The 17360-nt window shown below is 39.8% G+C and overlaps 1 protein-coding gene across 2 annotated transcripts in view; it reads right to left on the reverse strand.

Annotated features, from left to right (window-relative positions):
• LOC124782272 (carboxypeptidase M-like) overlaps positions 1-17360 on the reverse strand; it is a 300939-nt gene that overhangs the window by 38001 nt on the left and 245578 nt on the right. For both annotated transcript variants that reach the window (XM_047253925.1, XM_047253926.1), the window contains exons 6-7: positions 13638-13814; positions 179-297 (exon numbers count right to left, since the gene is read on the reverse strand). In XM_047253925.1, the coding sequence (XP_047109881.1) occupies positions 179-297; positions 13638-13814 (296 nt within the window). The remainder of the gene's footprint in view (positions 1-178; positions 298-13637; positions 13815-17360) is intronic.

Genomic DNA, 17360 nt, shown 5'->3' on the forward strand with positions numbered 1-17360 from the left:
ATGGTCAAGCTGATAAGTCCAGCTTGTTACTACTTTTCGTTTTCCTTTACCAAATGGAATCTGGTTTCTGTATGTAACATTTTTGTTAGCTACATTTCAGCTCTCTCCTGCTAAGACATCACTTTCTGCATTTATTCAGTGACAAAATTTATAATTACATACTCATAAAATAAATTACCATTCTATTTTCTTCCCAGTAACGAGGCAGCTCAGAGGCTCTTGGGTACTTGCAGCAGGATAATTCCAGAGTTATTTCCATGCAACCATACCATACATAGTTGAAGTCCTGCATGCCACCTACAAAAGAAATTGTCAAAAAAAATGAGCTACTACTATTATTAAAAATTTTGGGGCATTACAGTTGTTGTATCTACATCTATGTCTATGTATGCTGCAAATATCAATTTAACCTGAAACTTTTGCAAGTATAAAACATTTTAGAACAATATATAAAACTGAGCATTATTACATGACTTTCTTTTGTACAAAAATATCTATCTTGCCTTTTCTGTTTACCTTTTTGGGAACAAGAAGAGTTACAGGAAATGTCACAATATTGCCTTTCTGATATGACTTCATTAATAAATTCAGTCAGTTGATCATATGATGTGTTAACAAACCATGTTTAATGTTCAGAAGGGTGGCTATCTAACTTGAAGAAAAATTAAAATTCAATAAAGTTAAACTCCAATGCTAGATTAAAAACACAGAATTCTCTGAGATTTTATGAAATTCTTGAAATTCCTTGAGATTTCCCTGATTTTTCCAAGTAAAATGTAACTCCCTGAGAATTCCAAGTTTTCCAGGTTTCCCAGACAAGTGACAATCCTTTAATTTTCTTTGTGAAGGTGTGTCTTTTGTGAAAGAGGTGGGCTAGACAGTCTCTGCCTGAACTTCAGGTATGGTTAATTAGATAAAGGTGGGAGGATTGGGGGTGAGTGGAATATCGAATGGGAAATATGTTTTGCAGACTAGGACTGGGAGACAGTGCCTGTCTGTGAAAGCCGTTTTGACACCTTTAGCATGGTAGGGAAGTTCTTGTCTCTCCCAATATGCCGTCCCCAGATGGCCATGCTGTATGGTAGGGATTTTTTGGTGTGGAAGGGATGGCAGCTGTTGATATGTGGGTATTGTTGGTAGTTGGTGGGTTTAATGTGGACACAGGTAAGGATGGAACCATCAGAGAAGAAGAGATCAATGTCCAGGAAGATGGCCAGCTGGGTTGAGGATGACCATGATGTTGGAGATGTTTGTATGGGTGCATGACGGCAAGGTCTTCAGCGCCCATACAAAAACAGGTGGAGGCGGCTGTCAAGAAAATACCCAGAACAGGAAGATAAAACAGAACACAAAACACAGGTAACAAAGGTTGGAAAACTATGTGCATACCCTCACTGAAGCATGGGACAAAGCATTGCGTCAGTAGTAAAATGTGAATGACACAGAAAGAAAGTGGTAGAAGGAGCTAAAACAATATAGCAGATGAAAGTGACTGGCTGACCATGAGGAAAAAAAGGGAAGAGCCAGCCACTCTGCAATACACTAAAATCTCCAGCCTAAAAATTTAGGCTAGAGTCCAGACACAAAGCAGAACTTTAAAACCCTAGTTACACTCATCTCATCATCAGCTAAAATAGAGGGCAGAGCCTCACCAAGTTTTGCTTCTGCCCTTGCATCACAGGTGATGCAGACAAGGTGACAGTTGACCATTTGTCCCAAGGTCTTCCTCATGCAACTAGTGAGGGCAACACTATGGTAACTACTTGGGCATGTTCAGTCTTTCCCAGGTTTTAAAAGAGGAATTAAAACTGCCTCATGCAATGAGTCAGGAAAGCAACCTGACGCCCAAATGGCATTAAAAAATGTGAGGAGGATATCTTTGTTGCACCTGGTGAGGTGCCATAGCATACTGTAATGGATTCTGTTGTGACCAGGGATGTGTCACAAGCCACAGGCAATGCAGAATGCAGCTCCCACATGGAGAATGGGCAGTTATAAACTTCATTAGAGGTGGACTGGAAGTCCAAACTACACCTCTCAGCAACCGCCCTATGGTGTCGGAAAGTGGGATCCTGACTGGCTGTAGCAGTAACTGTGGCAAAATATGCTGCCGTAGTCTGGGCAATGTTGATCTATGTGGAGAGTGCTGTTATTCATTACAGCAGCCATGAGGCACCTCCCTCCTCTCGCAGAAATTCTCCTGATGTTCTCCCACACAATGGAACTTATGGCGGAATGATTAATCGTGTTCAGGAATTGTTGCCACAACCTCTTCTTGCTCTCTCAAGTAATTTGGTGACATTTTGCTCTTGCCACCCAAAAGGCTGCAAGATTCTCAGCAGTTGGCTGACACTGGAACCTACACAGAGCCACACCTCCAGTCCTGATTGCAGAGCGGCATTCAGCACTCCACCAAGGGACAGGTTGCCTCTTCTGGTGGCCTGTGGACTGTGGAATGGATGCTGCAGTGGCATGGTGGACCATTTTGGTAATATGATCCACCCATGCCTCAACATTCACACAGTGTTCTAACTGGGCCAATTGGCCATAAGGTGTCCAGTCAGCTCTACTGAGCACCCAACGTGGTAGTTTCCTCTCGGGGCCCATGCCGTCTGGCAGGTGAATCCAGATCAGGAAGTGATCACTTCTGTGCAGGTCATTGACCACTTTCCATTTAGCACTGTGGGAAAGAGCTAGAGAGCAAAGCAAGAGATCAATGGCAGAGAATGACCCAGTCATTGTGCAGAAGTGAGTGCTCTGTCCTGCATTTAGCAAGTATGCACAGGATGACAGAATAAGCCTCTCAATTGCTCTACCTCTGGGGATAGGTAATTGCAGAGCCCCAAAGCACACTGTGTGCATTAAAATCACCACAGATGATAAAAGGGTTGTGGAGCTGTGTAATAAGGTCAGTGATGGCCTCTTTATCAAGTGCATCATGTGGGGGCAAGTAAAGGGAACATATTGTCAATGGATGACATATGTGCACAGGCACAGCAATGGCTTGCAAAGCTGTTGTAAGGGAGAGAGGCAAGGAGAGGCAGTCTGTGCTGACGAAAATACCTACGCCTCCTTTAGCTCTCACTCCATGCTGGTCATCCTTTTTGTGGAGTACATAGCCTCACAGCTCAGGGGCATATGATGGATGGAAATAAGTCTCCTGGAGACACAGACACAGTGGTCTACCCTGAGAAAGTAGACGAAGTTCCTCCATATGCGTCCTGGACCCTTGCAAGTTCCACTGAAGTATGGGAGCCACTAGGAAGGGGGTAGCACCTTCATCCTGTTTTTCCAATGAGGTGGGGAGACTGCAGCAGGTGGAGGGGCAGTTCTGGGGCGAGATGATTGCCCCACACATATGTCATACTCCATCAGCTCTGGGGAAGAATCAGATGAAGCATCAGGTAAAATGACATCGACATGGTCAGATGGTTTACCACGTGATTTTACCTGATGTTGCTGCTTTATAGGAGCTTTTTGCAGTTTGATGGGCTTTGGTGGAGCTTATGTCAGATTGGTAATGGCCGTGCTGGGCTTCTGAACAGCCTCAGCTGTTGGAGGCGTCAGGGCTGGACCAAGTTGGCCACTGTACTTTTGTCTGCCATTCAAGTAGAGGATGCAGGCTCTAAAACACTTGCTGCCTTGCAAGTGCACTGACATCTGCAGGTGTTAGTGCCAACACTCACCACCTCCATCTGTGTAGAGGCATCCCTGCTTTTGTAGTAGGCTTCTGAACCATTGATGCAAAAGATGTAGCAAATGTGGAAGGCTGCATGGACTTGTAAACCTTTTTGGTCTCACCATAGGGATATGCTTGGTTGTTTTTATTTTGTGGACTTTGAGTTCCTCTAAAAAGATTCGGTAGTCCCTACTCCAAACAGGGTGGTTTCCAGAGCAATTGATAGATTTGGCTGCAGACAAGCAACCAACTCATTCATGAGTGGCTTTACCACAGTTGCCACAAGTTGCTTTGCAGTTACACCCTAAGGTGGTATGCCCAAAACGGTGACATTTAAAGCAGTGCATTGGGGTTGGGAAATAAGGCCTCACACTAAGGTGGAGGAAGCCAGCCTTAACATAATCATGAAGTTTTGTGGTACTGAAGGTCAGGATAAAGGAGTTGGATTTGATGAGATTGCCATCAACCCTCTTCATGATATGCTGCATGTCAGATATATCTTCCAGAACCCACTCACATTGCAATTCCTCCTGGGAATGTTGACTAGATCCCGGCATGTCAAAACAGCCTCACTATAATTCAAGGTGCTGTGCAGTTCAGTGTCCATTTCATATTCCCCAAGGCATTTAGCAGTTTGGAGGTTAGCTGCCTGCTAGGAATTGGAAGTTCCCATCAGGCAAGCGCTTCACCTATTTTAAAGAGCCACAGATTCCCTCCAAACCAATCTGTATATAAAAGGGTGATACCTTCACAAAACTACCCTCCTCCAGCATGCATTCTGTTACTAGAGACTGGACTTGTCAAAGAAGTGCCGGGGACTGACCAGGGACTGACCACATGAGCCAACTTGATAGACTAGGTGTTGGAACCTTCTAGTGGCCCACCTTTTCCACTGGGAGGAGGAAAAGAAGATTTTGGAGGATCCATTTTGGTCTCACAAGCAGCTAGGGAAGTAAGAGTCCACTCAAACAGAGCCCTGCATGCCTGAGTAAGCCTTATACAACTGATGTGTGGCAGGTTCCCCAGAGTTCACCTGCTAGTAACTGTTCCACCTCAACAGCTATGCATCTCCTCAGTGTGCAGCACACCTTGAGATTGAGAGGTTTTTTATAGAGGTTTATTCTGTCCTCGTGATCTGGGTGGTCAAGCCAAGATCCCCATCCCCTGAGACTCACAACATTCCACTGCCATGCTGCACAGTGGTCACTGAAGCATGCCCAGAACTTACCATGACAGGAGACTGGTGGCACTTACCAGGCCCCAGCTCAGGAACCCTGGGGTTGCCAAGCCTGTACTCAGCAAACGAATGCTGAGACCCTGAGGGCTGAGGATGACCAGGTGAAATGGATGGTAGAAAAGGTCTTGACATTGTGAAGCAATGAAGATGGGGTGTCTTGGCCTTGATTCCAGACCATGAAGATATCATCAATGGACTTGAACCAGACCAGAGATTCGGGTTTTGGGAGGCTAGGAAAGTTTCCTCTACATGGCCCATAAACAGGTTGGCGTAGCAGTGTGCCATGCAGCTGCCCACAGCTGTGCTGCAGATTTGTTTGTATACTGTTTGAATGATATTTGCGCCATTTGACTGTACATACTTCTTTAATCTATATTACTATCATGATTTTTGCTTTAAGCCATCATCAAGGACAACAGTGCTGGGAATAATCAGACTTTGTTAAGTAAAGTCACCATCAAGATCTATTGTACTGGGTTTCCCAGTGCTTGGATAAGTACAAGATCACTGAAATGTGTGGCAGACAGATAGCAAATATATTTTTCAGAAATAGAACAATTGAGCCACAGAATGAACATCAGTATTGTTGTTACATGTACTCTGAACTTAATCTGAAAATATACTATGGAAGTTACTGCTTCTACACCTTCCTTTCAAAGGAAAAGTACTTGCATGTTAGGATGAAGTTAGTAAGGTATATGACGATTGAGGTAGTGGATTTGGAGTATGAAAGATGTTGGGTGAGGTAGGGTTCGATAGCAGCAAGACAATGTGCATGAGAGATGTTACTGTATAAGGAGGTGGCATCAGAAGTGATGTGTAGGGATCCAGAAGGTAAAGGATTAGGCATGGTGGAGAGTTGGTGAAGGAAATGGTTGATATCTTTGATGTTGGAGGCTATATGTGGGTAACTGGTTGGTGACGTTGGTCAATGAGGGCCAAAATTCTTTCAGTGGTGGCATAATGACCAGCTACAACAGGGCATCGAGAATTATTGGGTTTGTGGATTTTGGGGAGCATGCAGAAGGTGGGAGTGCTGGGTGTCATGGGATTGAGGAGGGAAATGGATTCAAGGGTGAGGTCCTGGGAAAGCACCTAAGGCTTTAAGCAGGGATTGGAGATTTTGCTAGACTTCTAGTACGGGATAAATGGCCATTGGTAAACTGTAGCCAAGAGCAAAGTGGACCATCCTGTGGCACAATATGCAGCTGAACATAACATGCTTGATTTCAGTGACTGCTTCGGAACACAGGCCATCTACATCCTCCACTCCACCACCAGCTTTTCTGAAGTGCGTAGATGGGAGCTATCCTTACAACACATTCTTCACTCCAATATTATCCTGATCTCAACCTGTGACAACCTACAGTCCCCACACCCTTCAACCCTTCTGTCCTACCCACCTCCTCCCAGTTCACACCCCCTCACCTTGATCGTGCACTGCTCACTGCCAGTGTACTCACCAGTCTTTTCCCCCTCTCTGGTTCTCTCCTTTTCCATTCCCAATTTCCCCTCCCCCTCTCCCATAGAATCCCAATGCTATGCCTGGCAGACTTGTCTTATTGCCTTCTAGTCCCTGCACACTCCACCAGGCAGCTTTGCCTCTACTTGTATCCTAATATCCATTCCCCTTTCCTCCCACAGTCCAGATTGCTGCTTTTTTTTCAATGCAACAGTTACAGTCTGGCCAAAGTCACTGAAGTTAGGGGTCATGTGCATGTGCTATGCCTGGCAGACTTGTCTTGTTGCCTTCTAGTCCCTGCACACTCCACCAGGCAGCTTTGCCTCTACTTGTATCCTAATATCCATTCCCCTTTCCTCCCACAGTCCAGATTGCTGCTTTTTTTCAATGCTTGTGTGAATATGTGTGTATTTTCCTTCCTTTTCTGAAGAAGGCTTTGGCCAAAAGCTCGGTGTGTAATAGTCTTTTTGTTGTGCCTGTCTGAAACTCAACATATAATCTTCACCGTATGTAGCAGTCTATCCTTTTCAAAATATATAATGAGACATGAAAATGTACTACAAAAGGAGTGTAAGGGTTGAAGCAAGATAAGAAATGAGAGCCTACAACCTCATATGTGTAAAAAAAAATCTGAAGTACAATATGTTTATTTGTTGCTTAGCGATGAAATCTACAATGAATATTATGATGAAGAAATATGGCTGCATACCGAACATTTGCAAATATTGGGTTGCTACATAAGTTCACAGTGTTTTTATTTTTCATGTTGGTGTTCTGGACACTATGAGTTTATTTATTGATTGTCATTTTCTTATTTGTAGTTCACTGATGCTATTTGAGTTTACGTATAGTCAGTAGTGGAACTGTGGATGCTGCTAGAAACATTTGCTCTATGTATGGAGATAATGCCACTGACCACAGCACAGCAATAAAATTATTTTCTCATTTTAAGGAGGATCGTTTTGACATTAGTGACCCTCCACATTCAGGAAGACCTTCGGGGTTTGATGAAGGTCATTTAAATACATCAATTCACAATGATCCACATCAGTGTACTTGAGAACTGGCAAATGTGATGAACTGTGATCATTCCACCATTATGTGACATTTGCAAGCAATGGGGGTTCAAAAATCAGGTGTATAGGAACCACATGCTCTAAGCCAAAATCACAAAATTCAATGGGTGCCCATATATGTATTGCTACTTGCTTGTCATCAACTGGCTCTTGAACAACACTAACCATTCCTGTCCTGCATCATTACTGGTGACAAGAAATGGTGTCTTTATGCTAACATAAGGAAAAGAAAGGAATGGTTGAGCCCAAACAAAGAAGTAACCTCCATAAAAAGACCTACACACATCCACAAAAGATAATGTTATGCATCTGGTGGAACAGAGATGGTGCAGTGTACTACAAATTGATTCCACTGGGTGAAACCATCACTGCTGACATTTATTGTCAACAACTGAAAGGTCTTGCAGATGACCAGGAAGACTGATCTTATGCTCTCACATTTCACTTTTTCTGCTCTCTGTTGAACAATCTTCAACACACTTCCTTTCCAGATGAAAGTGCACTTCAAAAATAGCTTGACAAGTTCTTAGCCTCAGAACCATGTGATTTCTACAAGCACAGAATCAAAAAGTTAGCCCAGTGTTGGCAGACTGTTGTAAACAGTCTCCATTATGTGTTTTATAAAAAAAACAGTATGTACTTATGCACCAACCTTATATTTTTAAATAGACATGCTCACTGAATTGAAGAATCAAGAACCCATTTATGGCATGGAAGGAATTGTCAATGCTTTTTTTTACATATTCCCACTGTACATTACCTTATCTTTTTCCCCCTTCTGGTATTGTATTAAGAATTGAAATTCAGCACATACAACAAATTTCATCGTACAAAAAAATGTACTGTGTGAATAAAATTCCTCTGTGTTCTAAATTTCTCATTTGTAATTCATACACACATGATATTCTACAAACCCCATAACAAAAGAGAGTCTTCAGAGATGTTTAATGAGACAAGTTATACATTGACAGGCACAAACTGCCATTGCAACTGTATCATATTACCAAACTTTGCTGATCTTGTAGCCTTTATTGCAAAGGCCATTTTCTAGGCGGGCAAATAAGTTATGAAGCTAAAAAGAACTTCATTACTACATCACATTAGTTAATTGTTGGTTGACATCAATTAAAAGTGTTTTCCGTGCTTGGTAGTAATTGGCCATTCTTGGTGAATATGACAACAGCAATTAATACTGCTGTAATTAGACTACTGTTGTAGACTAGTGTTGTAGTATTGCTGCTTCTTCTGGATTACTGTATGGCTTATTGTTACTGCAAAAAGCCCTTGGTTCAGAGTGAGTAGCTGCATTATCTTTCAATGTTTTTAGACTGCTTGATGACTTTGACACCATATTTGATTTTTTTTAACTGCTGCTTGTTTTGACAGTGAACTGGTGTTATTACAGCATATATATTCTTTAGATTGTTTCATGTGGTCAGCAACTAAAGACATGTTGCATTTTTCCATGTTTTGGCCATGTCCATGACTTGTGCATTTATTGTCTGGCCCAGTTCTCTTATATGAGCTATAATACAACTGCAGCAATTGTAGGTTATATCGTACACTCCTTAGTAAAAGGCAGAAGATCTCTTTACTTGTTGCCATTATAATTGATCACCTTGATGACCACTTGCCTTACAATTTTGCCTACCTTGTTGGTCACGTCTATAACAAATGGTAGTAATGCAGTTACATTATGTGCACCTTCCATGTTATCCCGTAGCTTCCCATGGAATGACATAGTTTGATTTTTGTACCTTCACAATACCTGTTTGCTTTGAATGTTCTTTGTAGCTAGAAGATCACTGACAAATGTGACATGCTCTTATGTTTGGTTTATTAAATATGAACTGGAAAAAATTAACTTCTCCATAAATTCATCTGTGGGGTAACTAATGTTTCATTTCTCTTATCTGGATCTCTTTAACTGTTTTTGAAAGTAAAATGTTACAACTCATATTTAAAACTGCATACACAAATTTAAGATTAACAGAGTAAATCCATGAAGATAAGAGTGCAGTAAATACCATCAACAAATATGTGTAAAATCTTTGCTTATCTTTGGAAAGTGCCAGTGGGCTACAAAAACCTACTTGGATCACTAGTGCCCAGTAAATTAGAAAGATACTGGTCAATGGCAGTGTTTTGATTGGTAATGTATTGTAACTTGACTAGCCTCTTAGACATTAAATCAATGTATTAAACTACTTTGTAAATCAAATAAATAAAATTTTGATTCTTTATTCTTATACTGATGGCTCACTCCTGCCTATCATGTATTGTTCAGATTCCAAATGTTCATATATTCTTGCCATAACAAGATAATCTGTGTTCATTACATACAAAAAAAAAGTGTGAAGAAATTTAAAACAGATTTATGCATTTAAAAATCCTTGATTAGTGCATCATTGATTAATGTTATCACTAGGGCCCAGATTTTAATTACCTAAAAAATAGTGAAATATGCAAGCATTTATGACCTAAAACTTAACATAAATATGACCTTAAAAAATAAAATATGACTTAATAGAAGTTTATTTAAAACATTCTTGTTTGTTTATTTAATTTTTTATTCGCCATAAAGTAATACAAAATGCACTTCTCAAAATAATGTAAGTATAGTTCTTTCTTTCTGTAGAGGTTGTGGCTAATTTGCACCTATTTTTTGAATATCTGAATGTTTTTATTTCTAAATAGTATTTAAAGGGTTTCACATTATTTAATACCGTATGTCAATCTTCAGTATCTGCAAAGTTGCAATGGATCACAAGGTGCATTTTCAGGTTTTCCATTGTCAAAGATCTCTGGTTGTTGCTGAGAATAGTTTTGTACCTGGAAAAGCTCCTCTCCACTTCACAAGACGTCACTGGAGTGTATTTGAAGTCAGCCAGGTCACTGGAGTTCAGCTCTGTTTCAGTATCTTCAAATGTTGCGGCATTCCCTGAAAGACTGTCACTAATTTTGCACAGTGTAGAATATCCAGGATTCCGTTGGAGAACACTTAGCAATTTGGTTTTCACTTTGTCAGCCACATGACCACGAGCTCGATCCAACTCACTCTGTACATGCTGCACAATACTCAGGGCCTCACATAGCTGAGTGCCAACAGCTACCAGTCATTTGATTGCTTTTGATATCACTGAAAAATTGGCATTGATGTATGCCAAGTTTTGAGACAATTTATCCGCAAAAACTTCTTTCACAATTTTGACAGAACTTGATTCTTCGCTATCAAACTCACAGAAGATTGTCTTTATTTTGGTGTAGTTGATGCAGTAATACTCAGCAGCATTAAGCCAAGAACCCCATCATGTAAGAACAGGTTTAGATGGGAGGGGCATTGAAGGTGCTTGTTCCTTGAATTTCTTGCCACAGGAAATTAATTTGTCCACGTCAGGGTAATTTGATCACACCTCTTCAGCAACTCTGTGCAATGCATGTGCAAGGCAAGTGGTGTACACCATACTGGGGTAGAGAATCTGAAGCCCTTTGACTGCATTAGCCATATATGAAGCACCATCTGTTACAAGCAGCAAAACATTGTCTCTTTTCGCACCATCCAGCAACAGTAGCTTCAGAGAGTTGTCCAAAAAAAAAAAAAAATAGCAATCATCGAATTGTTTACTCTATTGAGAGCTTCACACATTAGTAGGAACATATCTCCAGGGCCATCAACTTTTAGAACACCAACAACATATCACCCACTAATATCTGTAGTTTCATCTACCGACAGCCAGATCTTTTGCTCAACAATAGTAATTTGTATTTTGTTGAGCACATCATTGTAGCATATGGGTAAATAGTTCTTTCTCAGTGTAGATACATCTGGAACTGGATGTGTTGTGTACTTCTCCAAGAATGGTCTGAAGCGTGGATTCTTCAGCTTTTCCAATGGGATGTTGCAGGACAGCATCATCGCACACAAATCTTTGCAGAATGATTGCATGGTTGACGATTGACCTGTCTGTTCTAATAACAGCATTTGCCTGCTGTTATTTTCAGCATTTCGTTTCACACAGCTGCTGTGTTTAGCGGTATTACAGTGTTGTTGCACATTAAAGTGCTTTTCTGCACTAACTTTAACTTCACACAGTTTACAAAATAATATTTTCCCATCAGTACTAAAGAACGTCTCTCCAAATTCTCGAACACATCCTCGCAGCTTCACGTTGTCCGAGCACTTTGCTTTAGGCATGTTGAACAAGGCAAAGACTGTATTCAAATTGGTTACTGGTAACATCTGTGCGACTGCAATGATTATTACGGCAGAAGTCACCTTTGTTGGCTCTGAGAGCGTATTGTCAACTCTAAGCAACAATGTTTTATGTTCGTGAAACAACTGTTGTGGTACACCAATTTTCTGCTACAGTCCTGAGAAATAAAGCTGTGTACTTATTTATCTGTTTATCTTTCATAATAGCATGTTAAATATTGTCTAGTGAGCAACATATTCATTTTCTTATTCGTGTGCCCCCTAAGATACAAGAAAACTGGTATACGCATTTTTGGCAAAAGTTGACGGAAATATGACCTATTATATTAAAAGTTAGCTGCAATATGATCTATTACAAAAATTTGTAGAAATATGACTTTATATGCACAATCAAAATACATTTTTTGACACCAAAATGCCTAGATTTGTGTATAAATTGTTCTAAAATCCACCCTATAGTTCAGAAAAAAATATGACTTGTCATTAAAATCTGGCCCTAGTTATCACACAAATTTTATTCCTGGTTCACATATAACATGACACAAGCAGTAGATTAATTTAAAGAGTATTGTGCAGATTGCATTTTGCACCTATGTTCATTCTTGAGCAGAAATTTTATAACACAACCAAGCAAAACACATTTTGAATCAATAAACCTTTTTTAAATGAAGGAACTGTGACACTTTATTGATGTGAAAGATACTCATAACATATTGATTCAAATGGATTATTTTCACAACACAACTTTGGTATAATGCATGTAGCTCATTTTATAAAAATTAATATGGTGTTAAATCTAGAATCACTGAATGACTTAAAACATTAATTGCTTTATCATTGCAGAATGTGATCCACAGGAAGTGACAAAATGTCAGTTCTTGAATCAAAGATTGCTTGTTCTGTCCAAAGACAGGAAATGGCAGGAATAAGTAAGACTGTTCAGGAAATTAGTTAAAAATCAAGTGCGAGCTGGGATACATGAAAACTGCACTCAAGAAAGCTATAGAAAAGATGTTAAATGTATGGGAAAAAATACATCACCTCCCAACATAAATAAAGATCATCAAGGAAGAAAAGGGTATTAAAATAAAACCAAGGTCATTCCTAATAAAGCGCTGCTTTCACAATATACAGAAATTCTTAGAATCTAACATGGCACAATAAGCAGCAGATTGTCTAAACAACATGGGGCATCTGTCCAAATCAATTTATCCACTTATGTTATGTATCTGAATGCATATAAATGGCCAAATGAGTATAATGTTTACTGTTGTAATTGTTAGAGCATATAACTTACTCGAATAACATGATTATGAAACTGGTGAGTTGAAATATTCCTTCGTTAGCCATGTGTATATGTTCTATTTTTTTTTAATCTCTATTATTTATTTGTTTCCTGGACTTTTAAGTGTGTTATTCCTCTTGGCTTAATCCCTGTTTTGTGATTCAATGTAACTTTTAAATGTATTTCTGAAATATCTGTTACTTATGTATCTTCTGAACTCTGTAGTATGTATTTTCTGTCACACTGATTATCATTATGGGAAGTGATGTACACCATCTCTTGCATTTAAACATCATAATATTCCCCATCATCTACCATCATATCATCCACTTCAACTTGTCTGTTATTACATGTACTTTCTGTACAAAATACGAGGTACAGGACTGATAAAAATACAGTACAATGCAATACAATATAGTGAGAAAGGATAAGAGGATTTCTCTGTGCCCGTGTCCTCTGACGTCTCCCTCATCTGAAGATTCTGGGTGATTTCATTTAATTCCCATGCAATTTTATTTCTCCATATCCTTTTTTCATGTTTGCCAGATAAAGGAACGTCTAGTTTCAAACACTAGTGTCTGTGTTATCTTTAGCTCATTTCTGTGTGTTCTTGTGTGAGCACAAATGTTGTTTGATTCAAGTTTCATAATGAGAATATTTCTCTCTATAAGATATCATCTGTTACCTGTTAGTGGATACCATGCTGCACCATTAGTGATACCACGACTGAACGAAGGTGCGCCAGGTTTGCAGGCACCACCTAATCGCATTACAGGGTGGTTCTCAGAGTAAGTAAGAGCCAAATGCCGGAATACATCATCATCTGGTGTTAATGATGGTGTTGATGCATAGCTTTGAAACACTGTAAAAAAATAACATCACTTGAAATTCAGCAATTTCTTGTAGTTCTTTAAATGTTATAAAAATAAAGAAACAGTAAGGTTATATTTTGAAAACATCTTTTTCTCGGTTTAAAGTAAGAGATATTCGATTCATTTCTCATCTCAGGAGACAGTTGTGACATCTGTTAACAGCTGAACTTGCACAGATTATAAATTGTTGTGTTCCTCAATTTAAAATTATCTACAAAAAAAGAAAGAGAAATTGTAACAGAAAAATGGATACTAGAGATGGTAAATGACATGATGAACAGAAAAAAAATTGAAACTATCATTGCTTGGAGCTAATACCTTATATACTTTGCCCATTGTACTATTTGGATTACTTATAGTTACTGAAAAAATACCAAATATAGGGCAAGAACTTTAAAGCCACGATTGGCATGATTCAGTTGGAAGGTAAGTTTAGGTACAGACATACATATAGGCTCAACAAAAAATTTAGAAAACCTGAATATTAACAAAGAACTTATAGGTGATGGGCTGCCCTGGAAAGAAAGTGACAAGAAAAATACAACAAATGTGTGAGGGTGAATGGGTAATACCAAAAGAGAAGTATTGTTTGTCACTTACGGAATTTTATACCCTTACCATGGGAATTAAAGCAAGCACTAATTTCAATGCAGGTTTAATCATAAGTCTATTTAACTCCAAATCTATTGATATGTGGGGAATAAGATATACTGTGTAGGGTAGAGGTGGAAAGAACACAGGTAGAAGGTGTATGAAAGCTCACAAGTGAACACATACGAGGCCTGTCTAAAAAGTATCTGACCTTTGGCCAGAAAAAATATTTCAAATACCTGACAGGTTGGGACCCTAATTCCCTTCAAAGCAGGCCCCTCGAGCTTGCACACACTTAGCTCACCAATCCTTCCACTGCTGAAAACTCCTTTGTAAGTCTTCTTTTGGAATGGTGTTCAGCTCTGTTGTCATGTTCCGCATTGTCTCTTCTCTATTCTCAAAACGGGATCCTTTCAGGCGCGTCTTCAATTTTGGAAACAACCAGAAGTCACAAGGAGCCACGTCTAGAGAGTAGGAAGGTTGGTGAATGGCTGTAATTCCTTGTTTGGCCAAGAAATTTAGGATCAAGCAGGATGAATGTGCGGGGGCATTGTCGTGATGCAGTTGCCAGTTTTTCATCATCCACATGTCTGGTCTTCCATGCCGAACTGCATCACGGAGTCACCAGAGAAAATCTTGATAGTACTCCTTTGTCACTGTTTGTTTCATGATGCACAATTCCATGGGCTTCAAAGAAGACAGTCAACATCACCTTGATTTTGCTTCTCAGCTGCTGCACTTTCTTCGGCCTTGAAGACTCCAGATGCTTCCATTGCGACAAATGTCTTTTTGTTCCTGGGTCATACCCACACACCCATGGCTCATCTCCAGTTATCACGGTGTTCAGAAAACCAGGATCAGTGTCGGTGGTGTCCAGAAGATCCTGTGCAATGTCAAAATGGAGGTCTTTTTGTTCCTGCGACAACAACTTGGGCATGAATTTTGCAGCCACTTGGTGAATGTTCAAATCATCATGCAAAATTGCATGTGCAGAATCTTTACTCACTACAACCTATTGGGCAATCTCCCACATGGTCAAATGACAATCTGCCATCACGAAATTTTGCACCCTCTCAAGAACAGCTGTACTTCAAGCAGTTTGGAGACTGCCAGAATGCTGGTCACTCTCCGCTGATGTGCAGGCATTTTTGAATCAGTTGAAACAGTCCTTAATTTGTGTTACACCCATCGCATCTTCTCCAAACACCTGCTGAATCTTATGAATTGTTTCACTTTGAGAATCACCAAGCTTTTAACAAAATTTGATGCAGTATCTTTGCTCAACACATTCAGTCATCTTGAGAGGATCAGTAATCTGATGAACACGTTGTGTAGCACCTCACTGAGTGACTGACAGGAAGGTGGGTACAAAATTCACACATCCGCATAAAGGTCTCTTCCTTTACTGTGTACATTGGTACTGTGCTATCATCTCTATTCTGCATGGGAAAATCAAAGGTTGGATACTTTTTAGACACACCTCATAGGGTTCTGTGGTTATCTAATTAAAATATGATGGGATAAATGTGACATGGTAGAGAAAGTTGAGCTTTGCTATGTGATGTCTAGAGATTGTATTCTGTATGACAACGTTATTTCTATAGTGTGAACACATATTGGGTGGAAAGTACAAATAGTCAAACAAGACACAGAAGTCATTGGTTATATTTCAGAGCTTGTTCTGTAAATTGATTATGGAAATTCTCAGTGCTAACCATGTTATGTGTCAATTTATACAAATGTCTAATTTTATAACAGCCAGCCTTCTTCTTTGCTAGTAATGTGTGTGTGTGTGTGTGTGTGTGTGTGTGTGTGTGTGTGTGTGTGTGTGTGTGTGTGGGTGGGTGGGCGGGTGGGTGGGTGGGTGTGGGTTGGTGGGTGGGTGAGGGGGGGGGGGGGCGGGGCCTCTTTCTTTATTTTATCTTCTGTTTATAATATTTCCATGAAAGATTGACACACTTTTCTGTATATGTTCCTTGCACTGTTAAAAACATTTTTGCATGTCATTATTATGTGAGGCTTCACACAAGCTCTGTCATTTTGGGATTCCAGAAGAATACAAGAAGTCCCTCCTCCACTGTCATTGAGTACATTGATTTTAATGAAACCTGTCACAGCATAAAGACCCAGTTAAAATAAAAAACAAACATGCATTAATATGCAGATACTACATAGCTTAGTGATATAAGCAGTCTTCCTTCTATGGTGTCAAGGTAGTAGGTCACATCAATGACAGACCAGGAGTAAATGCTGTTGATTGGCTCCAAGAATATCACTATATCTTATGAAGACATTTAAAAGATTATGTGGGTTATGGATATAGTTATAATTATGGACTGGAGTATATGAGAATATTTTATTACCAGGCATAATACAAGGAAGCTGCAGCAATGACTGAGTTGTAAATTTGTTGTTCCATGACACATAAGATTGAATATTGCTGCGAGCAACACTGCAGGCAATGTGGAATAGCAGTTAGCAGAGCTGGATGCATGCTGCATGTCCCCAGTTCTAATCTGATCACCAGCAAATATTTTTTATTTAGTATTTAAAATTTCTAGAATATTCTAAAAATTTCTTTGTTTGTAATGTTTGCATATTCTCGAGTATACAATGTCTGTATAAATAGCAGCACACACTGTCCAGGAGTCAGTTCTGCCCTGTCTGTACATTGATTCCATAATGAACATGATTTCACTGATATGTGTTGTGCTTCATTGGTGACCCTGCTTCCAGATTTTGTGTTAATTGCAGTTACAAGATGACACTGTCTGGTGGAGACTCTGGGTACATCAAAATATGCATATCACTATGGCTCCAGTTAGTCAACATAAAAGCCACTGCCTACACAGACAGGAACCAGTATATAAGTAGTAGATCATAGATCATTCTCAAAGTCCATATATTCAGGAACCCAGCGGATTCTAAAACAGCATTAAGTCAGA

This window comes from Schistocerca piceifrons, chromosome 1 (genome assembly GCF_021461385.2).
Source record: "Schistocerca piceifrons isolate TAMUIC-IGC-003096 chromosome 1, iqSchPice1.1, whole genome shotgun sequence".
NCBI classification, from domain to species: Eukaryota; Metazoa; Arthropoda; class Insecta; order Orthoptera; family Acrididae; genus Schistocerca; species Schistocerca piceifrons.